The sequence below is a fragment of the Crassostrea angulata genome, chromosome 5 (assembly GCF_025612915.1).
Source record: "Crassostrea angulata isolate pt1a10 chromosome 5, ASM2561291v2, whole genome shotgun sequence".
NCBI lineage: Eukaryota > Metazoa > Mollusca > Bivalvia > Ostreida > Ostreidae > Magallana > Magallana angulata.
In genome coordinates, this window is record NC_069115.1 from 44,883,135 (window position 1) to 44,910,019 (window position 26,885).

Consider the following 26,885-nt stretch of genomic DNA (forward strand, 5'->3'; position numbering starts at 1 on the left):
ACTTAATTATTTAGGTGGGTAAACTATTTGGATAATTAACAGCTTCTTTGGAATTTTCCTTTCAGAGGAAAATCTGGATTCAGATCAATTGAACGACTGAAGAAATGATGCCATGAAGTGATATTTCGGAAATAGAAGCTTCATCGATTTTCGTGAGGTAATTTATCACCAATGATATGTAAAATGTACATGTATGTGTAAAGCAAAATAAAAAAAACCATTTTATTTTCATGATGTTTATGCAGTAACTTTTGATAAAAAAAAAAGGAGGGAACTGAAATACCATTTGCATAGTCCTAGAAAAACTGGTACTTAAAATATGTGTGAATCTGAGGGAGTAGATGGTACGTAATAGGTAGTTTTTAATTACAGGAAGTAAGACTAGGTGGTAAATTAGTTCTATAATCACGCAATGTTGTTCACCCTCCCTGGGTGGTGTTTAAAACACTAGATAATTATTAAATCCGGTTGATAGTATAAAGACCTTCATGTGTAGTGAATAACCACAGCTACACCTGTGCAGTGTTACAGTTTTATTTCCTCTCAGTGACCACATATTGATTTTATTTTCCATTAACAATACATTATGTAATTGATTAAGAGATGCAGTGCTACAGTTCTATATGGGTTGATTATTGGAAGATGTTCTGGCATCCATTGGAGAAAGGCTATGTAACCCAAACGTCTGCAGATTTTTGCATGGCTTGTTGCCGTATCTGACTAAATACACAAAATTTATTAAGTTATCTTTTGATCATCACAAATGAATGTTTATAATATGTCCTAATCATCTAGTCTTTGTCTTCTTTGAATTAAGAAAAAAATTGGTAATGATAGCAGAAATGTTTATAAAAACAGAAAAAGGGGGATTTTACTTGCAAATGTTAGCTTTAAACATGTAGTAAGTATGCATGAAAGTGTCAAATTCCTATGTAATATAGGCCTTTCGTTTTTGATTTGTTTTTAGATTTGTCCACAGTTCAACCTAACACAGACACCGAAATTAAGGATCCTTATTCTGATTGGTTGAAAAAGGACTTTGCCATGGCAACTAGATAATTAGGTGAGGGGGAGGCAAAATATTTACAACTCACTGGGACATTGATTTTGAACAATACTTTCTGTCTGACTCTCTCACTGATTTGATTACAACAAAATATGCTTGCATACATGACTTGGGGGATTTTTTTCCTCTTCAAAATTTGAATAGCATTCATAATTTAAATTAATTTTGGAAGCCTAATTGATATTTCTTATGAAATTTGGCTGGGTGATTCTTGGGACTGAAGACCCTTTTTTCTTGACCTATTTTGTCATGATGACCAGGATGATTTACACGTATTGCTGTGATTGGTTAGAAACAAAAGCTGGAAGACCATCCAGTAATAGCAGTGTCTGGCATTTTTTGTGTTTTATGATATAGCTTAAGTTTGGTTGTTAGATATCTCAGCCCATAAAATGGACAACATTCAGTCTTTTAAAAGATGAAGCAAATTAATTATGTTCCATATCATATCAATTAGTTACATGTGTTTTAAAATCTAGAGATACCGTCCTAATGACATTTTAAGTGTGTTAATTATAATGTAATGCATGTAACCGCATGGGGTTATTTTCAAAATGTACTTGCCAGCTGACGTAAATATCATAGGATATAATTTTAAGAAACTATATCTGATTTTAATAGTTTTTATGCCCACAGTTGAAACCCATAGAAGGGTGAGCCATTCCAGAGAGTGTGCCAAAACATGTGATGTACATGTAGGTCAACACGCTAAAAAATTATTTATTTTTAATCAAATTTGCTTTTGGTCTAAAGCTTTGTAATAAAATAATTTCTTGTTTTGTTAAATTTTTTTCTGCAGAATTGAAGGTTACAACCATGTGAGCATGTGTTTGCCTTGGCCCAAGGTCTTTTACAGTAAAGCCAGTTTCCTCATGCTTTTTTGACAGATTTTTTTTAAAGTCTCTCTTATTTTTAACCAAATTTGCTTCTGGTCGAAAGCTTTGTAATGAAATAATTTCTTGTTTTGTTAATTTTTTTCTGCAGAATTGAAGGTTAAAACCTTGTGAGCATGTGTTTGCCTTGGCCCAAGGTCTTTTACAGTAAAGCCAGTTTCCTCATGCTTTTTTGACAGATTTCTTTTAAAGTCTCTCTCAAACAGTTCTATACATTCAGTCTCCATTAACTTTTTAGAAGATGATTTTATTAATGAAACATTAATCTAATTATCACACAAAATAATTATTATTCACATAATATCAATCACAATGTTTTACATTATTGGAAAGAGGAATTACCCACGCATGTAAAACTAGGGTCAGGTTCTGATTTGAGCCCCGCACAGCTGTTCGTGACAGTGATGCGGAATTTATTGGGAAACTCCGTTGTTTGTGCCTATCTGTCCTTCTATAGATCTACTGGGCTGCAGGCCATCCAACTAAACTCAGTGTTACGTCAGTGTTGCTATAGCAAGGGTTATTCAGAGCTGATAGAGACCAAGTTGGGAGGAGGAATCTTTGGAAGAAAATCGACTTACATAGTCAAGCACACCTCAACAGGGTATAAATTCTCCAATAGAGTGAAAGGTTTTCATACACTTCTGAAAACAACTGTTTTTGTTCTGGTGTAAATGATTATGGCAATAACAATTATTCTTCCAATGTGAGATTTTACTATTTCCATTGCAGAAAATCCAATATATTGAATTAATATTGATTTGATAATGGTTAATTACTTTTTTTATTCCCCCTGTGGGTGGCTTTGGGGTATTGATTTTCCTTTTTCCTAGCTGTAAATTACACAGTTTGTTCTTTCATATTTTGGAACTTATAAGTACCGAGTCTCTCTCTCTCTCTCTCTCTCTCTCTCTCTCTCTTCTGGAAAGTGCGCAGCATAGCTCAGATGTTGACCAATCCCTCATTTGTACACAATACACTTGAAGAGTCTCTTGGGTAGTATAACCTTGATCACAAAAAACAAGCTCAATAAATTGATGCCTATGAGACTATGAGAGTAGCTGTAATTTTCATTTTTGTGTGTGTAAGAAATCAATGTTATGATCCGTTGATCGGTATCTTTGTGTACACATAAATATAAAATGTAATCTGTCTAAACCTTTCTGCCACTTTCTGGAATTGAGGGACTGGGTGTTGCTATAAATCTTGAGAAGAAATTTTCATTGATTATATAAGCTATGAATACATAAGTATTATAACCAATTTGAAAGCAGTGTTTTCAGGTTGGACCCCAGCCATGTTAAAAGTCCATCTGGACCCCTAACCAATATCTCTGCATTATAATAGCCCCCTGTATTGATCTGTTCTCACACAAATGGACAGTCCGACAGTCCCTCTGTACTGAATGGATGACTTACAGGTCAACCAATTCACTAAATAATCCACAAGCTTAAAGGACCAATGAACTGAGAATGATAAAAAGAGTGCATCAGCCATCAATTTTGACAAATCCTAGATCAGGCCCATTTCCAATAAACAGAGTTGGGTAATCTGCAATCAACTATTTTACAGTTTTGAATAACATGCATTCAATCATGAGTGAAATACCACTGATGCAATCCGAGTTGTTGCATGAGTTTATAATGTTTGTATACATCAATCAATAATATCCAATTTGCATTTTTAATTGGCTTGCAGTTGTTTTGCTGAAGAATATGATGCCATAATAGTGAATTTGTATAGACAATTTGAATGATGACTGAATTATATTTTCATACTTTAGTTTTACTTATTTGATACTCAGATATCTCTCTCTCTCTCTCTCTCTCTCTCTCTCTCTCTGAGAGAGATTAAGTGTCAGCACTTGATAGGTCCCTGATTGGAAGCTGTTAGAAGCAGTAATATCTTTTTTCATATCCATGAATAAACATGAAAGCTGTAAATAGCCTGCATAAATGAAAGTCTCGTGTCATGCTGGAGATTGTCAATACTTCAAGTTACCCATAATGCAATTGTGAGGTATTGATCCCACAATTCTGTGCTGCTATTGATTGGAATTTTCTCTTCGGAGGCTGTGTTTCTCAACCGTGATGAAGACACAAACTGTGAAAGATGGAAATATAGGAGTTTCTCGGGATTGTTGAATTCTTTTTGGACTTATTTCTTGATTTTTGACTCTGTAAGTATATTCACTTTAAAAAAATGATACATTGAAGGACCTCGGAGAAGGGTGTGTTATAATTAGGAGAAAATTTGAATTGATTAGAGCAGGGTCTTCCATGACTATTGATTATTTTGGAGCTAACCTTTCTCTAGAATTCTCAGTGTTGTGTAAAAAACCACAGGGGCTTTAGAGTGTTAGAAGGGGAACTCTTTGCATGTGTACATGAAATATCATTAAATGGTCTTTAGATTTCATAAACTTATAATGGGCTGTTACATCATTGTATTACATGTAGTGAAAGTTGCCAATTAAAAAATTATAATGTACATGTAGATGTAATATATTGGTTTGATAAAACATTTCTGTTTTATGAAATATTTATATTTAATATATTATGAGCTTAAGCTTAACCAAAAAGCAATTTAGGATCATTCAGAAAAAAATCATATATTATTTAGATCTTTGTATCCTAAGGTGTACGGTAATAACATGATATATGTACATGAAAAATAAACGATGCAGAAGAATTGTTCAGTTGATCAGTAGTGACTATGTCAGAATTTGATATTCAGATCCTGTAGCTATTTTATATACTGACTTTCCGCATGCTGGTAGGATACTGTAAGTGGACTTAGGGCATCATACACGCGATCGTCATTCTTCCAATTCTATCATGTCATGATCATTTCTGTAGATGTCCTTAGAGAGTCAGGTTGATTTATTTCATGTTGTTATTTAATTGTTTGTTCGTGACTCGGAAAGACTCGGTAAAATCTGTAAAATTTCTCCCTTGAGACAATCAGTGAATATCAACTACAAAAAAAAAATATTCATTTACTTAGAAACTTGATCTATTTGTGTTGTAAGTGACATTTGCTACATCATATGTTTTCTTCATAAAATTGGTTGGTTTGAATGTTATTACTTTAAAATATTAAAAGAAATGTAATTGACCCACAACATAATTACCCAGGTACATGAAAAAAACTCTTTTACGAGTATTATATATGTGTATAAGGCTTCTGAAATGTGTTTATTAATATATTGTTATCTTTTAATTCAGGTATTTCTTCAGGCTCAAAAGCTTTTATCTCCAATTATGAGAAAGCTATATCTATTAAGTTAAAATAATTTCCCTTGTAAAAAAGTGTACCATGTGTCATGACCTTGAGATTGAACTATATTTCTATGAAGTTGAAGTTCAAGGACATTGTAGGTACTTGTAGCCTTGGCATGAGGCATTAATTTACATTTTTAAGCTTGTCAATTCTGTGACTTAATTCTGTTGACAGGGAATTGATCATTTAATAATTTGATCAGTTTCACTCAGTAATACCGATATATAATAATATATATAACGCCATAGTTTCAATTATAATGTTCAAATGACGCAAGTTGAACCACCAGAGTATAAGAATTATATATAAGTTATTGGATTTTGCAGATTTTCTCCACGGAAGAGTCAAGTTCAGTTCTATATATATTTTAAGAGGTGTTCATGTTTTATAATAACTACCAGTCCATAAACTATTAAAGTCAGCTTTGAAATAGAGTAATCAAATGGATACATAAAAATAGATGTCATATCTAGCTGGTAATGGATGTCAAACGACTCCAGGAAATGTTTTCTAGGGTAAATTAAACACAAAATGTCCTCCCCCACATAACATAAAATATCCATATAGAATTATGATATAAATTATCAAAGTTTGAATGGAAAAAAAGCCCTGACTTTCAATCTAAAACTTTTTTTAACAAAATCTGTGACACTGAAATATTGATGTTATAATGTTGTAAGCTGTAACTTTGATCTTTCTGATCTGACTCCAAACTAATGAATTATTCATGTCTCGTCTTTATCACTGTTGATTAGGATGTCAATATGGTGGGGTTATGTGGTATCAAACAGAGATTGGACATTGCGTTCCTTTTTTTGATATAAATTTTTAGCCATAGAGATTTCACAGGAAGTTGTACCATTAGACTGTGGATCAGATATGTGTTGAAATGTTTTTATTAATCAAACATTCCATTATTGTTTTCTCGGTTTTGTATTTCACATCTTGTAAACTATCCAAGTCAACTTTGAATTTTCAATTTGTAAGATGACAGTCAGGAAGTGATATCCAGGGCTTAGCAGTAGAAATATCAATATGATTTTACCTTACCTGATACTTATTGGACTTCTTAAAAAACCATGCGCATGATTCCTTTTCAAATATTTTTCTTATTCAGTATCTATTTGTGTCCATCTTTGTCAGGTTAAAGCTTATCTTGCAATCGTCACAGCTTTGCCGGAACCTTCACGTCACCTAGATTCTTATACGCTTATATTTCCTTTTGTCATTCTGATAAGGGGCTTAACTCTTCTTTGTGTGGGAGCTAGGGTAGAAATTAAATTGGGCATGGTCAACTCACTTTAATAATGGTTGCTGAAAGTTCCTTAGGAATTCTCACTTTTAATGAGCGTCATAGTGTAGGTATGTTACTTAGCAATTGTCAAATTTAATGATTTAGACAGTGTTACATTCCTAAGTAATTGTTAATTTATCAGAAACTCTGTGTATTATTACATTCTCGAATTGTCAGGCGGTTTGCCTACATGTATAAGTGCAGTTACTGTAGTGTATAGACAGATCTGATAAATATAGAAATATTTTAATTAAAATTCTAGGCTAATGCACATTCTTTTAGCCACCAAAAGTCTTATTACAGTTTGTTTTTTTTTTGGGGGGGGGGGGGGGGGGGGGTTGTTGATGTTGAAGTTTTTCAAATCAAATGACGGAATGATAAAAAGTCTGATTTACAGAAAATATTGATCTCTAATTTTTATGTTATAAAAGCCAGAATGTTTACATGCACGTACATGTATGCACAATATACATGTATATGCTGTGTTAAAAATTTTATATTCTTGTTTATCACACAGTTCAACAACTTTTAATTCAGTGAATATAATTCATTTAAATTAATAATATATACATGCACTGAATGTTCTGACATTCAGACAAATGTTGTGATAATTTGTTTGTTTGTCTGTAGGGAAAGGCTTCATACAAACATTGGCTGGATATTGCAATAAAATTAATTCAAAATTTGTTGTTTTAATATATTCCAGACAGTGTTATTTCAGCATTCATATCACAAACACTAGAGTATGCATACATTGAACAAAAAATATTAAAAGACCTTTTGAATATTCATTCTATTTGAACCTTTTATCATACTTACATGTAATTTTCTGGTTTAATCTAGGAATAATATATCATCCTGCAACAGTAATGAGCTATATGACATTTCAGGCCCTCGGAGGCTGTATATTAATAAACACCAATAATGCGTGTACATTTGTACGGTACATATCATGTGCCAAGCAATTTTGCACAATTATAATACCACCCCCCCTCTCCACCCCCCCCCCCCCCAAAAAAGGAAATTAATTAAAATTTTTAAAGAACTACACATTGAGTAAAAAAATTGTAAACTATTAAATTGCGAAAAAAATGAATGAATGATAAAGTTAAATTTATTCTTAATTTTGATTATAATTTTCTTGAGTTACTAATCTTATAGGATAACCATGCACCTGGTTAATGATGCATCTTACTGTCAGAATCTGTCAAATGGGGCTGAAATTGAGATGATGCATGTAGATATCAGTATCATCATTGACACAAGATAAGAGTATGGTAATATAACGGCTCCAAGATCTATATTAGTTGACGTCATCATCTATTGGATGTGTAAGCTGAAGCAGCTGCAGCCATCTTGAAGTATTGGCCAAGGGTAAAGCAGTGGTCAGTGAGAGATTATCTCACATATAAGTACATGTAAACTGTGCTATGGCAGCCATATAAATAGCTATACTGTGGAAATTGTTGATAGATAAATATGCAAAGCAAATAGGTTTTATAAAATTAAGATTTGTACTAGTATGGGTGTTTATATAAATGTATCAATACTTTGAATAATTGCAGATTTTAATTGAAATTGATTTGATAGCTGAAATGTCTATTGATTAAGGTGCATTGTCTTCTCTGATATAAAGAAAGATAACCAATACTGTCAGAAATATTCCCTGAAGAAATTGTCATGTTAAACAGGGATTTCTATCGGTTTAAGTTTTATCCCAACAAGGTTTTCTGAACTTTAGTGCATTTCACAGATAAAGTTGTTCTTGATTTAAAAAAAACCCCCAAAATTCAATAAAAATAGGATAATGAACCTTGAAGAAATTTTGACTGCCAAATTCTGGATCAGTATTATCAAAGGTATAATTTACTAAGAAAAGAAAAAAATCTGTCTTGGTTTGCAGTGTACGTACCCTAAAACGTGCTATCATAATGTATTATATTCCTTTAAAAATAAAAGATACTATTCTCTAAATACTCGACTATTAAATATTGCTGCACAAAAAACTCAGTATTTCTTGCAACAATGGCACTGCATGATAAACAGAATCTTGCACTTGACATAGAAGCACGTTTTAGAGTCTGCATGTGACTTATACATTTACCTGTAAAACAGTTCTACATGTTAAGCAAAGACTGATCAGAAGGTATTATTACCAGACAAGCTGCACAAAGCAGTACTTCTGTGAAATGATCGAATGACATTTGCCATACAGTTTTATTGCCTGTAACCCTTTTTCCAGAATTTGTAGTTATCATTATTTCGAAATGATTAAGTCTAAAGCATTGTCTCTATAAACGCCTCGCTTATGTTTACAAATATAAAGTAGATGATGTAATTAAAAGTAATGACACACTGGGATGGATACTGTAAACACCACGTAATGTTTCAAACTTATTTATGTAATATATTTACGCATTATTTACCTGTGAATAATGGCAAATCAGTCACTGTTTTTTTTTTTTTACGTAATTTTAATATGACGCACAATCTGTGTACAGTAATAACTTCACTACTGCAGCCTTTGAGGAAACAGACATATCTTTCCCAGAGCTTGCAAATAGAAAATAAAAATAGATTTTACCAATGTATGTACAGCTGAATCTAACCTTGCTTACAGTTCTGCAAGTGGCAGCTGCAAACTTATTTTTTTAGGGCACCATAAGTATTCGTACTATAAATTAATGACCATATATGGCACTCCTATATGACAAAAGATTGAGAAATTTTACCTATTCACTGATCATTTATATTGACTGGTATATGTACATGTAATATCATTACACAGATGTACGAGAGTACTACATCTAGAAAAAACAAATGATCCATGTGAAAAAATAGCAGTGTGATCAATACACCCCAGCTGAAATGTATTTTTAATAATTTCTCAAAGTTTAATTAAACATTATGTTAAAATTCCCTGATTCTTGAAGAGATGTGCTCTGCATCTCTGCTCTGTGCTGTATTCACCAATATGTGTGTCAGTATATATATGTAAACTCGTGTTAATCTGTACACCAAATCATATTTTTTATACAATATTTTAAATCTATTGATTTTATAGAAATTATAACAAAACGGGTTTTGTCAAGACTGCATTCTGAAAACATTACAGTTTAGTCTGCATTTTGTGAAGTGATAGCCTTCAGAGCTTATTGGTCTCAGCCCCATGCATACACAATTGAGTGGGCCGTCTGTTGGAACTTGTAATTTTTCTTTTGCATGCATATCCCAATAAATCTCAATCAATACTTCTGCCTCCAACTCTCTCCTGTTAGGTCTTCTTCAATGTTCGTTTGATCGAGTTGCATAATTGGCCGTATAGCTGGGACTATTTTGACTCAGGAAGCCCTTTCTAAACACATACATGGATGGATTATTGATGAGTATATTGACCATCAACTCCAAACATTATCCAATGTACACAATCCTTATGATATAATCTCAAAGATTCAATGAAAACAGCTAGTATTTAGCCATTGTTTTGCTTTATTTGAACAACTTAAATTCAAGTTCTTTGGGCAACTGGATTTCAAGCCAATTTAATTTTGCATTTTTAAACAACAGAAATTCAAGTCTGTATATGGGATCCTTTGGGCAATTGGGATTATTTTTCAAGTACTGTATACAGGGAAATATTTGCCCCCGTTTTATTTTCACTCCTTTCGCCATCGTTTTATTTTCACTCCTTTCGCCATCGTTGTCAGTGGGCGAATTTAAAACACTGTCAGGGCAAATACCAATGTTCCAAGTTATCTCTTTAGTACACAAGTGTGTCTGGGTAAATTTAAGACGGGGCAAAACTGTTTGCAAGTGTAGAAGGGTGAAAATAACATGGGGCAAAAATAACCCTGTATACAGTATATGTAAATTTTTGCTCTTTCTAATACTTGTAAAGAATCTGTGCAGCATAGGTTTTTGTTCCTCTTTGACAGCTTATATTCAAGTCTATTAGAATTTCATTCCTATTAGACAATTTAGATTCAATAAAGTCTACAGGATTTTTTTTCCTTTTGGACAATCTAGATTTGATTCAATAGGGATTCGTTAATATTGAAAAACTTGGATTATTGTCTAGAGGATTTTGTGCCTTTCACAACTGTAATTTGATTTAAGTCTATAGGATATTGCATCCTCAGGCTTTTTATGGTTATCTCTGCTATATTGTCTGTGTTGATGAAATTTAACTCAGAGGAAAAAGTCAGTGAACTTCTTGTTAAATGTAAATTATATAAAAGTTATAAAAACTCTAGAAAGCGAATTACTGGGTCATTCACCATAGTACATGCTTTTCCCAAAACCAGTTTTATGAATATTAGCACCGCCTATTGGGATAATTAATATTTAGAACATTATGAAGTCAAAAACTTTTGTTTAATGTTTGTAATGTGAATGTGGCTTTAACTAATCTGTTTTCTGTATTGTTGTACACTTATGGGTATACATTTACACAATACACTGTTTTTATGCTTTATGAAACTGGTATACTGTATACAGGGAAATATTAGCCTTCGTTTTACTTTTGGTCTTTTTGCCTTGGATTTTAGAGAATTCAAATTTCTCATATTATCTCTCTTTAAGTACAGTGTACAACATTGTCTGGGTGAATTCAAGAAGAAGCAAAATTGTTTGCAAGTGCAGACAGTCAAAGAGAACACAGGGCAAAAAAATAACCCTTTACACTATATGCCTTTGATTATGATTTGCAGTAGATTGAAAGCATCTGCAGTTGTTATGCATTGTAACTTTGAATATTGGATATTGTACCAGTACATGAGTTTTACTTTTAAGAGTTGTTTGTTTAGAGAAGAAACCTATTCTCTGTACAAGTCTGATTTGGCCGTAAACTTGTATTTTTCTCATTACTAATAAAAAAGCATGGTATATTGTTTTAGCTCAGTTTAGAGTTCATTACTTCAATTTGTTTAAACTTTAATTTAGTCCTTGAATCTGCCAAAAGTGTGAAAAACTTCTTTGCAAATATAAAATCAAAGAATTTATTGGCTTCTGACTGGCTAGATATTATTGCAGAAGATAGCAAAGTTGTTGACTAAATAACAGAGGTATATGGCTTGAGTTTTTATGTCTTTATCTGTATTTTGTTTGGCATCTTCGGAAACCCAAGGTTGGTCTCTTCTCTTGTTTGTTTGGATAAGTTTATTTTTATGTTACTTGAGGCAGTTCAATTTTGAAGGTTATCAAAACTGAAACAGTTTGGTAGTTATTTGGTAATTTTTTTTTTTATAAGACAAATGTTTCATATTTATTTTAAAAGCTGTTTTTTTGTTTTGTTTAAATCGAAGTATATTGGGAAAAATATAAATTTCTGTTCAGTCTTTTTATAGTCTTTAAAATGTTGTACTTTCCCACTTGAATGGTGAGCGCATGCTGAGCGAACAGTGAGCACACTTTGAGAGAACGATAAGCGCACTCGAACGGAATTTGGTGAGCTCTTATGAATGGTGAGTGAACGCAGAGTGCAAATGGAGAGCAAAGTGAACATGAATGCATGGTGAACGATATGACGTGAATTCTATGTGAACGCAAGATGAACGATTTATTTGGAGTGCCTCGGGTGTTATCCTGCATTGTATTAAGTTGGTAATTAGGCAAAAATAATGAATAAACTACATGTATGTATTGTGAATTTTTTTTCAAGGCTTTGTGAACGCACGGTAAGTGCATGGTGAGCGCTTTGCGCACGGTAAGCTCTTGAACAGTGAGCACAAACGGAGAGCGCAAGTGATTGTACAGTGAGTGCACAGTGAACGCACGGAAAAATGGGAAAGTAGAACGTTTCAGGGATTGTAACAACACGTGTAAACAAACGTTACAATTAACACACAATATTCTGAATAAATAAAACTTTATAAAAGTAATTGGTATTTTAATTAAGCAAGGGGAAAATTGCAAAATGGGTTTGTAAACATGTTTTGAAACACAAGTTAGTTTGAATTTTTAATTATTTATAAAATTTCTGACATTTATTGTTTATTGAAATGTAGCTGCAGGTCTATAGCACCCAGTCTGAAAAAATTTAGAACTTGAATGTTATATATTTTACAACGATTGATAATCAAGTTCTACAACTTATATTAATATCTCGTTGTAGGCCGTCCATCCAAATTTTTTCAGACCTGCAGCTTATTGAAATAAGACTGTCTGTTTCCCTTTCCTTATGACTGCCAAACTTGATTTATTACTGTGCTCATTTATATCATTGACAAACATTTTTATCATTTACAGTGTATATATACACATCATAGGATCTCTGTGTGAAATCCACGTGCTGTTGTATACAATTTCTAGCGTAAATAGCAGATTCTATGTGTGAAATTGTCAGTTTTATTCATGTTCATCCTCAAGATCTTCTCACTGGAGTTCTCTCACCCCAACTTCCACCTGTAGGATATTTTATACAGTTGTGTGGGCTGCTGATACTGGTTCTATAGACACGTGTCTTATAGGTCACAAGTTTTCAATTGTTACATATGTATTAATATCATAATGACGTAGTGTCAGTAGATATATATATAATAACGTTATTATTCATGAGAACACTTTTATCCAGACCAGTGCCGTATGTGTAATAACATTTTATTATCGTAATTGATATGATGAAAAGTACATTTTGATGATAATTTGTTGATTGAGAGCTGATGAAATATCTGTAAAGCATTTGTAAATACCTTTTAGTGGCTGTCCGTTTGACTGAAATTAGCTTTTGCTCTGTAGTTTAAAGAGCATGCTTTGTTAGTATCATGGTATACTTGTAGAAGGTAAAAAGAATTTCATATTTGTTTTTCTCTTACACAGGATTTGAAGCTGAAACATGCCTGCAGTAATAATGGACCTTCTTCAGAGAGTTAAGAGAGGGGTAGAGGTGGTTGCCACGACAGCAGGCAGTGTTGCTAAGGAAGCTGTTCAAAATGCTGTGGCTGATACCGGGGCGGCCCCTGGTCCCACTACAGTGGCTCCCTCTGGGGATGGGTCAGGTGTCACTGAGGCCCCAAAGGGAATCGATAAACTCAAAAACCTTGTGACAGGAGAGTTAAGCAAACGTAAGTTTTTTTCTTCCATTTATCTGCAATAGGTAGATATTTTGAAATATTTGTCAAAAGATTATTCTGGAAAATTTCATTCTGTTTCTGAGCAATGTGTGTCATTAGGATTAATAAAGTCACATAATTCATTTCAATTTTTATGCTGGAATGCTGCGAACTTTTTCGCTATGAACATTTGTCTCTTTATTATTTATAAGCTGCTTAATTACAATCCATGATTCCCCCCCCCCCCCCTATTTTTTTACTTTGATTTTAAGATGAACCTAATACCGTGTCTGTTATTTTTTTTCAGTACCTATTTGGGCATTAATACTTATAGCAGCTGGGGCCATACTATTTTTCTTATGTTGTTGTTATTGTGTCTGTAAACGATGTATATGTAAAAAACGCAAGAAGAAAGAAGGCAAAAAAGGACTGAAGGGCCCAGTGGACCTTAAGGCAGTCCAGCTCATCGGAGCGTCCCTGAAAAAAGAGAAAGTAAGTGTCTGATTGGTCACTGTAACGTAATGTTTGTTTCTTTGTAGTGGGTCTCCCCATGTGGGCGCTGATTGCTATCGGAGTGGCCTGTCTCCTGGTGTTGTTATGTTGTTGTTATTGTATATGTAAGCGATGTATTTGTAAGAAACGCAAAGGTAAAGACGGAAAGAAAGGCCTGAAGGCCAGCTTGAAGCCGGGACTCGAGTTTGCCCTCAAAAAGGAAAACGTGAGTCCATGCAGCAATGTGAGAGCACAACTGGAATGCTTAGATTTCAACACAGTCTGCTGACAGACTTATTTTATTTCAAGTCCTCTCAGAGAGCATGTCTGCATGTACTCACTAAAACAATGTGTTTGGCTCCACCTCTTTTGATTGAGGTCTGAACGCAGTTGTTTTCAGTCTAATCTTCAACACATTTTGATTTTTTTTTTACCTCTGATAGCAGTAAAGTCTTACAGTTATATAACGCTGTTTTAACGGAGCTGGCTCCCACACTCTAAGTTTCTGTGATATTTTGGATATTTGGTTATATCCGTCAAGTATATTTTTATTCTTTTTGTTTGATCTACGTGGGTACTGGGTAGGTGTTGGTGGTTTTGATACACTCGCTCAGGCTTAGGGATCTAAGGCTTGTTAGAGATCATGTTTTTAAATTCAAAAGTGCATCAATTTGCAAAAGTGCACAATGTATATTATTCCTTAAGGTGCTTGCAAAGCAAACATGACATTTAATAGAACTCTTTACGAAAACAGAGTTATAAAAATCTGAAAACATGCACTTAAGCACTTTACACAAAACATACATTTTTTTTTAAAAATTGAAATATCTGTAAAAGAAACATTTTTTTTCAACCTGTGGATTATATTGATGACAAAATAAAATTATCATAAATCTCTTCAGATTTCAAATATTTGATTTGTGTAACCAAGTGGAATATGATAGGTTTTGGATAACTGACTGAAGTCGTAAGAAATAGATTTACATCAGTCGTATCTAGTTGCCAGTCCTTACAGATTTCTATTTATTCAGATCATTTCAAATACTTGATCAATGATCAAAACAATAATGGATGGTTGATTTCTGTTTCTACATGACAATTTTCTGTTGTGGACTCTATCCTAAGTGTTCACTTTTCTCTTTTTTTTTTTTAACAAACGTTTAATTATTTTCAGTGTGTAGGTAGAGATTTACAAGACTGCATCCATCGTTCGAATATGAGCATGCGATTTGTTTTACTTGATCCAGTGTCAGCTTCTTATTGACTCTTGATCTACATGTATATCTAAAGATTCAGTTCCTTTAACATATATGAGATGCCTTGATTATTTTGAACTTCCTGACTTGTAAACTATTATGAATATTAAAGACCTAGTGAAGCATTTTACCTTTAAAAAGATTTAACATGTGCTTTGTTCAGTTTTCGCTAAGTACTGACAAAAATAAGATTTGAAGTTAAAGTCATTTCATTTATTCTAATTTTTGTGTAAAAGATTGTATTTTGAAGGTTTTCCTAATTAACTTATTGATTCACAGAAAAATTTGATACTATACCATTGTTATCTTTCATTTATGTTTTTTTCCTACAATATTTCCAATTATGATATCACTATGATGTGTAGCTGCTCACAGCTTTATGAAGCTGGTTGATGACTTTGAAACTAATTTGACCATGACCTTACCATGGTTTTGTAGATACAGCCTGACCTTGAGGAATTAGAGGTCAACATGGAACAGGACGATGACAATGAGAGCACGAAGTCCGAGGTCAAACTCGGCAAGCTTCAGTTCCAGTTAGACTACGACTTCACAAAGAATGAGGTAGGTCATACTCCAGCAGCTTTAATTCCTCCTACTGTGATGCCACGTAGATCTAGAACAATGTCGGCTATCACACTCGGTGTCAAAAAGACGTCAGTTCCCTTGGACTTTGTATGAAATGCTTTGACAAGAGGATTACTTCTGTTTCAATCTGATATATGATATTAAAAAATTTAGAATAATATTTATTCCAACCAATATAACTGAGGCAAAATGAATTTTTTTTGGAAGGGGGGAGGGGTTGTAAAAATACTAGAAGCTGGGTCATTTTTCAACAGCTGTTTCAGCATGATTACGGTATACAGACTTCTGGTTTGCATGTCAAAAAATGTTGGAGAAAACACAGTATGGAGTAAAATAGAGATTAAGACACATTGATTTTATTCTCTTTATCAGTGAATTGAATAGGGTATTAGTTACACGCTTTATTGAAATCTAATTTTGTTGCAAAGACCAATTAAGTTTGAATAATTGCCTTTGCAATCAATTCATATCGCTTTGAAATGTATGTCCGTCCCCTGAAAAGAAAAATCAATGGTTGTGGCCCTTGAATTTTCTATTCGTCTCTGATGAATCAATATGTGGCTTCTTGGCTTCAGAAAATTAGAAAAATGAATAGATGTTAGCTTATAAATCTGTCTTAATTATTATATTCTGTCGAGAACTAGTGTCGCAAATCACCCCGAGATATGACAGGATAATCAGTGGACAGTGTTATGACTTTTTGGCATGAAACAATTTCTGTAGAGTATAAGTACCGTAAGTGACAAGCAAACACAGGCTTCAAGTGTAATGGTTATTGGTTCTTGGGGTTCATTCAGAGAAAATTGATATATTAGCATTCCCAATTTATTCTAACACTCTTCATGATATTTGAGAATATTCTGATTATTTCTATGGCTTTTGTCATCTCCATCACTCTAAAACTCTACCACATCTTTTTATTTATGTCTATATCTTCTTAATTTTCCCTTTGAGTTGTTTTTTACCTCCCAATACAGAATTCTGTACAAAAATTCAGATTACATTTTAAGAAATCATTCCTTATTTGTTCTACTTAAACAGGATATAATTTTTTATCACATATTTATCAAGATATATTTATGTCTTCAAAATATGTTACTGTTCAGCTGGATCAAACTTATCAAGTGAAATAATGATTGATACATGTATTTTTTGAATGATCAGATCAACTGCACGTGTTGTTGATCCATCACATGTGTTGTTATATCAAAGTGATCCCATTTCCACAGTGTTTTTTTATTCTCATTTTAGCTGACGGTGGGCGTAATTCAAGCTGCGGACCTACCGGGTATGGACATGTCTGGCACCTCAGATCCGTACGTCAAAGTTTACCTCCTGCCCGACAAAAAGAAGAAATTTGAAACAAAAGTTCATCGCAAGACACTGAACCCCGTCTTCAATGAAACATTTACCTTCAAGGTGAACAGATAAATGGGGAGGGTATTTTACATGGTGATATTAAGTACCGTCATTTTTCGACCCATTTTTTGAAAGCTGTTAATTTTTGGTATATAATTAAGGGTTGTTATGACGTCTTAGTCTGGATTGTTTGCATAATTGTGTCAGTCTATGCCCTACTGATCTTTAGTTGGCATACAGAAATTAGAACTTATTAATGTGAGCCAAAAAAAAAATCTCGCTACAAATCCAGAAAACGCTGCGAATTTTTATTGATTTTCTTTAAAGACATTTTCCTGCGTAAAATTAGACTCAACTTGCTCTTTAATTTTATGAACTGTGTGCACTTGAAACAATTTGTAATTACAAGGACATTTATATCAAACTTCAAAGTGATTTTCCTGTACTGATGCTTTGGACAGAATATTCGGTCTAATGAGAAATGGTCCTGATGCTTGCTATATGAAGCCACTTGATTTGTTAGAACGGACATATTCATCATTCCTCACGACATGTTCCGGGAATTATTTCCGCCTCTTCTGCAGTTAAATCAATAACTTGCTTTCTGTGGTTTTTTTTTATTGTTTTCTACAAATTGTCATTTGGAACTGTTTTTTGCGACATTAGAAATTTCCAATCATTTGAAGAGTAAAGTTTGAAGACTATAAAGGTCTTGATACAAATCACAGTTAAATAATTACCTTGGGAGATCGTTCTAAATTGATAAAGTTTAAAGTTATTGTGAACCTCCTACTCTAAGATAAAACATGGTCCCTTGATATCTTGAAAATTAATTGCATTCGATATTTTTTTTCTGTTTTGCAGAATGTTCCTTATGCAGAGGTAGGGGCAAAAACATTGGTATTCGCAATCTACGACTTTGACCGATTTTCAAAGCACGACCAGATTGGACAAGTAAAAATTCCACTTAACACTGTGGACTTGTGTCAAGTTCTTGAAGAGTGGCGAGACTTAATCAGCCCTGATAATGATGCTGAAAAGGTGAGAACCCTAGAGCGATTACATACTCGAAAGGTCATGTTAAAGTCAAGCTATCAAAACTACAATTTAAAGCAATGCAAAAGCAGTTTGTATTTTATTGTGATTGCTGTGTGATAATTTTTTTGTTAAAAATTGGCCATTTAGCGGATATTTAATCCTCTTCTGTCTAGTTGAAGTTCAAGGTTAGAACTTAATGGAGGTCAAGGTTTTGATTACTTATCTATAAGATGAAAGTTGTGCCATAATTTTGCTTTGTTTTGGAAAATCTTCTATCAGCTACAAAATATCTGATTTAGGGTAAAAACATGGATATACACTGATCAAATTACCAGCCACTTAGGTGACTGATGGAAATCATTAAAATAATTATGTCTCTTTGGGAATTTTCCGGTGCTTCTCAAAGGTATATCTAATCAGGAAGCACTTTAGCTGCCTTTATGTTGACGTGATTTTTGCACTGTCACTAGTTAATGCATTGCCTGAAATCTACAATAGTATATACAGTAAAAAGCTGATGAGATTTAATCAGCAATCTGTTGCCACGCTGACAGCTAGTGTATGCCATGGTTCCCCTAAGTCTGAGTGGAACAAAGCGTGATATGGGGGAATAAACCTCCCACTGTCAGTACAATTTCCCCAAGGGCACCTCAATTTCCCCAGGGGGCACCACACAATCGGCTTAAACAAAATGGAAGAACACCAGTTTGTTTTGATTTTTTTTTTTTTGGAGGGTTTTAGTTTAGTTAATTTTGCTGAGATTTGTTTAATGATTTCTACTTTGCAATGCTTAGGGAAATGTCTATGAAAATAATGGATGATTGCTTCCATTAGTTGTTTTTTTTCTGAATTGTTTACCATTGAAATGACTTAGCCTAAATGGGCTGAAGAGTGAAAAAAAAATCAATACTCTGCAGAGTTGGTAATGCTAAATATGTTTGATTTGTTTGTAAAGACAAGTTAGTAAATATCTTGTAGCACAAATTTTGTTGACCTATGGATTTCTAAAAAAAATCTATGCTTGTCTTTTTCTTTTTCTTTTTACTAACAATCAGTGTTTTGTTTCGAAATTTTTTTTATTGGCATGGAGCCAAAAACATACATAAACAAGCTTCCTGCCAGAAGAGACACCAATAACTGCGCATTACGGACTGTCCATTATTAAGAACAGGGAATCATATCATACAATACGATCAAATCAAGGGATAGTTATGTATAGACTTAATATAACCTTTGCATTCAGATTCTCATTGAAGACATTTTTCTAGAAAAATGATCATTTTTAAAGCGACAGATGCTGCTTCTGTAGTTTTAAGAGCTTTTTATACAACATGTAGATGTTGTTTGCAAAATTACAAATCCATGTACCAGTGCACAATCCTGTTATGATTTACCATATATATATTTTTAGTCACCAATATAGCCTACTTGCAAATTTCCTTCCTCTCAATTTGTGTTAAAGATTGATTGTAAAAGCCAGCATGAAGATTGTGAAAGTCTTTACACAATTTTTTGATTTAAGTTTCCAAAGACTCCAAAGTGTATAATCTAAAAAGTGTCAACCTACCTGTACAAGATACATGCATTCTTTATAGTAGGTCTTAAAGTCATTATGAGAAACTAATTTGGGTCATTGATAATTCTTGTAGATGCACATCATGCAGCCATTGACTTGTCCTCCTTTATTATAGTGTAACTTCTAAAATACATTTTGTTCCGTTTCTTTGTTTTGCAGGAGAACAAGTTGGGAGACATTTGCTTCTCCTTGCGATACGTTCCCACGGCAGGGAAGCTGACCGTCGTCGTACTGGAGGCCAAAAATCTCAAAAAGATGGACGTGGGTGGTCTCTCAGGTAAAACAAAGGGGCTGTTTCAAAGGATAATAAAAAAACATTTAACATGGGCATCAATAAAGAACATAAACAACAGCTTTTTCCATATGGAAAAAAATTTCTAGTCAATTGATATACAACGTGCATTATATTTTTAGATCACCTGAGGTAAACTTAAATGACTTATGTTGTTTTGGATTGTACCATCTGCGTCAATCTTAATTAACATTTGAAGATTTTTAGATTCCTCTTTAAAACTGCCATATAAGGTTAATCTCTACCAAATTTACAGAGCAGCACATGTAGAACAAGGGAGCTTAAATTGCGAAAATCATGACCATCTTCCCCAAAGGCAACACATTTTGGACAATAATGTTGAAGTTGATGTAATCTTTTAAATATAAACTCTCTAATTCTCCATATTCAGAAACACCACATGAAATTTCTTGGGACATTATAACGCCCCCGCCCCCTCCCCCATGTTTAATGACTAGTACAATATTTTGATTTCTGTTAATATCTGCCATCCTATTCATCTATTCTTACATCCAAAGCAATATATTGGTAATACATGTAATGCACAGTGGGCAATAGTATTTTAAGTAAATTTGTGTGTATTAAAATGCCATTCTATGAAACACAGGGCTAAAAGATACTCAGGTGACCTTTGTGGCCCATGGGCATTGTATGAATTTATGAAGTGTCAGATTTATCATATGATCTTTATTTCAGGTTTCCATCTCAATGTTTTTTGAAAAAGTAATGAATGTCCCTTAGACTTATGTCTATTTATTATTCCCAGTGTAGATGAGAAAAAAAGATTTTGAATGATTTATTGCCAAAACATCTCTGGGGGAATATAACAGTTATAATGCATTATTGGTAAATGTTAGAGTAGAGTACATTGCATGTCAACAGTCGATTTACTAATTTGATTTGATTACTGTAAATTCCAAATTAAACGCGAGGAATTTACATCCGCGTAAAATCGTGAGAAACACCGCTCGCAGATTTTAAAACCTTGCCATTTTTTTTCTGAGAGTTTAGAACTATAAGAAATATGGACAAATGTTCTACGTTCTCGATTTTTTATTCTCGCAATTTGATACAAAACAGTGGGATCGCGGAATTAAGTATTCGCGTAATATAAGGAATTTACAGTATTTATCAACAATATTTAAAACAATAGCTCAAAATTTTAATGATTATTTCTTATTTGCAATATTTTGATAGCTGATGGTTTTTTGTGACATATAATGATTATTATAATATTAGTTTTGCTTCTAGACATTCATTTAATTTTTAAAAAAGTAACGAGAAGAAAATTTTTTATTGTGTTAAATTAATCTTAATTAGGGACTGAGATGTTAAACAAAAATTATTTTGGAAGATATTCGTAAGAAGCAGATTTAGTGTTGTAATTCTGTGTTTTAACAGATCCCTATGTGAAAATTGCCCTCTATCAGGGCAGCAAACGCCTGAAGAAAAAGAAAACCACCATTAAGAAAAATACCTTGAACCCCTACTTTAATGAGTCCTTCTCGTTTGAGGTTCCTTTTGAGCAGATTCAGGTACCGATCTGCTTGCCACCCGCAGGGACATTTTGTTTGATTATTGTTTTTTAGTTGGTGTCAACTATTAGTCCATATATATACGTTTATATATTTACATTTTATTTGATGATCAGTTGTTTAGCTCCAGGCCAACCATCACAGAAGTTTATATAAAAACTAAATGATTTTCTGATTAAATTAAAAAAAAAAAATTTCACTTGTTTGTTTTAAAATTATTAATTAAAAATCAGATTTTTATTAATTTATTTGGGGCATTTCCGAATTTCAGTTTCAGTATTCCTGAAAACTTCCTGTGTTTTGTTGGCTATTGACTCAAAAACATCTGATCATGCATGCCTGATTATTTTGGGAGCTTTTGGAATTTATTTTACAGTTATATTTGATCTGTTTTCTCACTGTTTTTGTTTGATTAGATCCATATGTTAAGATCTCTATGATGTTAAATGGGAAACGGGTCAAGAAGAAGAAAACCACCATCAAGAAGTGCACACTTAATCCATACTATAACGAGTCATTCACTTTCGAGGTGCCCTTCGAACAGATACAGGTACCAGTTTAGGCCACCAGCTTGTGGCAGCCATGTTAATGCTGTGACTCAGTAGTGCTGTCTTGTCTATGATACCTAGATCCAGTATGGTTGATGTTAAAAGCCTATTGTCTTGTCCTTCAAAGTCAGAAACCTGCCAGTTTTGCTGTTATTTTTCTTTCTGTGCGCAGTTGATTAATAATTGTAATGGCTATAATGCTCCCCATCACAGAAAGGGGATTTTTTATTACCTTGCAGCAGCTAACAAATTCCCCCACATTTGTTCTGTAACCCATTCCACCTCCATCAACTGTTCACAGAACTAGAGCGAAAAAACGAAAAAAAAACTTTCAAACTGAATGAATACTGTATACAGGGTTATTTTCGCCCCGTGTAATTTTCGCCCTTTTACACTTGCAGACGGTTTCGCCCCGTCTTGAATTCGCCCAGATGCAGTTGTGTTAACAGAGATATTTTTTGTAATCAAGAGTTCTCCCAGTCTTAAATTCACCCTCTGACAACGAGGGCGAAATGGATGAAAATAAAATGGGGGCGGATATTTCCCTGTATACAGTAGTTTATACTTGTTTTTTTTTTTTTATGGCAGAATATCTTTATTACATTTGATTACATGGTAAACATTTCCCTTGATTTGGTACATATGGTATGACTCTTCCAAAAAAATCAAAAGTTATTTTCATGTTTTCTGTGAACAGTTTCATTCCTTTCCCATTCATTGTACTGTAATACTCACAAAGAAAAGAAATAATGTTGATGACATCGCTTTCAACTAGCTGTAATAACTGTAATAATTGTAATCTGTAGTAGCTGGTCACAGTGCAGTATATATAGTGGTGTTGAGTGGTAGATCTCCCACACGTATTCGTTGGTGCCAGTAATACTGTAGTGTGTGTAGTGATATATATATACGTATACGTTCCGTGTATAGATGTGTACCCCTAAGGAGTTCATGTGCTCAAAGGTTTCCTATGAACTTGCAGCTCTAAACAATCACTCCATTATGGTCAAGTTGTGAACAAGGTTTTGAACAGCTGTTAAAATAAGCATCTTCTAATCTAGTAAATTTTTCATTTCCAAATGATAAAAATTCAGAAGTTACAAACAAGTTTGCTTCAATTGTCTTGGAACAATAGTACAGGAACAAAGTATCATTGACATGCGTAATCAGGTGAGGGGAATATTCAATCTATATATAAGAAGGACTTGGTTTATTATCATGCAAGGTAAGTGAAATTGAGGTTTTGCCCTCAAACCTCAACCCTTATTAGCACGCTGGCTTGCAAATGTGTATGACTACTAGTATTGATGAAGATAGTGCCTGAATAAGAGATTGATCTTAAGTCTTAATCTGCGCATGTTGGAGCTTTTTTGGTGATTGCTTGTCTTGAAGTTGAATGTTTTGTAGCATGTTGCACATTTCTGTGTTTTTTCAAAAAGACCATTAGATTTGAACACCAATTTGTTAAGATTTCCTTACATTATATGCCTTTGATTGTTTTCGATTAATATCATTTGATCAATTTTAACTTTTTACTCTGAAAATTTCTCTTCTTGATTTTTTTTATTTATTATAAATATTTGTACATTTTGAACCATTATTGATATATATATTATACATAAAATTATTTCAATGATAAATGGGACTTTCTATAATGCATTTCTGTATAGAATTGCTAAATCTACTTGCGATTACACCTATACATTTCACAAGTATAAAAACCATTTTAATTTGATTTAATATTTATGCATCTAGAAGGTACAGCTGTACATCACAGTGGTAGATTATGACAGAATAGGAACCTCGGAACCGATTGGGCGTGTCGTCCTGGGATGTAATTCAAGTGGAACCGAGCTCCGCCATTGGAGTGACATGCTGGCAAACCCACGACGACCCATCGCCCAGTGGCACACCTTACAGGAAGTGCCCGAGAAAAGCTAAAAACACCACACTAGGCCCACAACAGCGGCGCAGTTGTCTCCCTTGTAACTGACTCTTCATTGTCATTGCGCTGTTCCAGTGATTGTGTTTTCTTTTCGTAGCGTAGTCGTGGAAAAAAAACATGTTTCAGTTGAATTGTCCATCATTGTAAATTTTTGATACATCGGGGATCAAACGTTAAATTTTTGTCCCTGTTTAGAAAAATGTTAAAAGAACAAAAGGAAGATACCTCTTCTTTTGATTTCTCGTGCAATATCATTTTAACAATCTAAATATACACGTATTGTAGAAGTTAAAAGCTCTGTAGAATTTTGAATTATGTTGACTATATACTGGTATTTATATCATTTTGTGAAAAAACCCTCTCAGATCAGCAAGAATTTTACTGAATTGCTAAGACCATTAGTCTGCAGATGCTATTATGACATGTTTTGAAGCATTTATTGTAGTGACTATCGGGAAGGTGTATCCATGGTAACTGGTTGTTGTAGCTAGTTCTTCATCAGGTTGTTCAAGTGTAGAACCGGTTCAAGAATTTGTTCTGTGATAGATTATTTATATAGAAAATGTCTCTCTCTCTATCTCACCAGACTATCTTATTCTTGCTGCTTTAACAGCCATTTTCATCTAAACTTTTGCAAAAAGTTCACAATAATTGATGCTTGATATTTCATCAATGTTTGATGCATTATTTCGCATGGTTTACTGTAAAATCAAATCGAATCTTTTACTAAGAAATTTTTAATGTCAAGGGTATTGTTCACTTTTATAGCAAGTATTTGATGATACTGTGACTCTGAATTGAAAAAAACCCCCAGAAAATTTGTGCTAAGATTGAAATCTACTTAAGATATGTATATGTCATTGTGTTTTAATTAGCAGTAGCCCTGTTCATTTCCTCTCATCTCTGTACATACCACATTCCTGTCTCTACATTCCATGGCATCTCAAAAAAAAATTATTACAGAAACTCAAACTTGCTTAATATATTTAAAACAAAAAATGGCATTTATTTACTTTTTTCAGGGTTCATTGTTTACTATTTTAATTTTTATACAAATATTGGTTGTTTTGTGAAGAATCCATTCCAATGTTTTGAATAACAAGCTTGATTGACTAATAATTTGCCATTTAATATAATTATTATTTTGTAAAGAATCTCAGTTTCCAGTGTTTGTTGTACAGACATGATCAAAAGTCGGATGTTTCTGATTTGTTTATCCCTTGAACAAGTCTACAGGCCTATGTTGTTATTGTTAAAGGTTGTTTTGTTTTTAATCTTGTTTATGAATAATATAGACGTCTGAACCACGGACTGACCATGTAATGCATGCAATGCAAGTTTTATCAAAAGTAAGCCTAACCACAGTCTATTTAAATTGTGAAGGTCAAAGGTCATCTATCTTTGACCTGTCGTGATTGAGTGATGTTTACTGGTGTGTTAATTTCTCTCTTTCTTTAGAAATCCACGTGTAAATCCAGACTGGTCACAAACTTGTGTCTAATCATTAGATCTTCTGTAGTCAGTGGTACAATAAACTTTTGTGTCAGAAAATTTTGGTCTTTCTTTGTCCTTTGTTTGTTAGAGTGTCATGGACCATGCCCTCTCAAGGTCAAGTTGAGTCATGGATGCCAAGATACTTTGACCTTACCAAAAAAAGGTCATGACCTTGAATCATGGATGTGCATGCCATGATATATATACTTGGATCATACACGAAAAGGAAATTAACTTTAATCATGGATGCAAGCAGCTCTAAGCAAGCTAAGATTGAGTCAGTTTCCTTCTCCAAAGAAGGTAAACAACTGAGATGTATTTAGGACTGGTTTCATGAAAAACATAGAAATCATAAAATTAACAAGTTTAGAAGTTGAACATGCAAATAAAAACAATTATACAATCAAATTATTCCCAAATGAAATTACCAGCTAAGCTGTGAAGATAATTACTGTTGACTGTTAAGTTGTTGACAGATTTATGGAATTCGTTCGCTCTCGTTTTCCTACGCACGTAACATGTTTTCAGCCTCCCACCTCCCCCGGCTAGTCAGTGTACGCGGTAGCGTATCAAAACAGCCGATTTTAATCAAATTACCAAGTTTAGTATATGCTTATATCATATAGTATTCAGAAGTGCAAAATAGCTGGGGTTTAATCATAATTAGTAAGCAAAAACTACTATTTTTATTTATTACATCTTTAAAACATGCAGCTGTTACATGACTATGCATAGGCGTCGGAAGCAAATTGAAAGTGGGGGGGGGGGGGGGGCTAGACTAATCCTCAGAAATATTGAGAAAAAAGTAATTTCCAAAATCATGGAAATCCTAATCCGTGGGGTGGGGGGGGGGGGGGGGAAGTATACCTATACTTCCAAATAAAAAATTACTTACCCAAGTTTTCTTTTTTCCAAAATCATGAAATTCCTAATCCGGGGGGGGGGGGGGGGGGGGGGGGCTAGTATGCTTCTGAAACTAACTTCTCAATCTTTCAAGGTAAATTTAGGAACAATAATCTTTCCTACGAGAAAAAGTGGGGGGGGGGGCTGAACCCTCTATCAAGCTATGTTTCTAATGGTTAGGTATAACTTTGCAAAAAAGTGGGGGGGGGGGGGGGGGGCTAAGCCCCCCCTAGCCCCCCCGGTTCCGACGCCTATGCTATGCATGCACCTAGCTG

The 26,885-nt window shown here is 33.7% G+C and overlaps 1 protein-coding gene across 5 annotated transcripts in view; it reads left to right on the forward strand.

Annotated features, from left to right (window-relative positions):
* LOC128183168 (synaptotagmin-1-like) overlaps positions 1-25,764 on the forward strand; it is a 34,221-nt gene extending 8,457 nt beyond the window's left edge. For 2 of the 5 annotated variants that reach the window (XM_052852072.1, XM_052852070.1), the window contains exons 2-11: positions 66-157; positions 968-1,063; positions 13,352-13,596; positions 13,892-14,076; positions 15,771-15,896; positions 17,172-17,339; positions 18,144-18,320; positions 20,053-20,170; positions 22,137-22,270; positions 24,024-25,764. In XM_052852072.1, the coding sequence (XP_052708032.1) occupies positions 13,368-13,596; positions 13,892-14,076; positions 15,771-15,896; positions 17,172-17,339; positions 18,144-18,320; positions 20,053-20,170; positions 22,137-22,270; positions 24,024-24,209 (1,323 nt within the window). In that variant the 5' untranslated portion in view covers positions 66-157; positions 968-1,063; positions 13,352-13,367 and the 3' untranslated portion in view covers positions 24,210-25,764. Of the gene's footprint in view, positions 1-65; positions 158-967; positions 1,064-3,981; positions 4,139-13,351; positions 13,597-13,891; positions 14,077-14,123; positions 14,303-15,770; positions 15,897-17,171; positions 17,340-18,143; positions 18,321-20,052; positions 20,171-21,586; positions 21,721-22,136; positions 22,271-24,023 lie in introns of those variants that run through there. The other 3 variants (XM_052852075.1, XM_052852071.1, XM_052852074.1) reach the window with 3 other exon arrangements.
* The last annotated feature ends 1,121 nt before the right edge of the window (positions 25,765-26,885 follow it).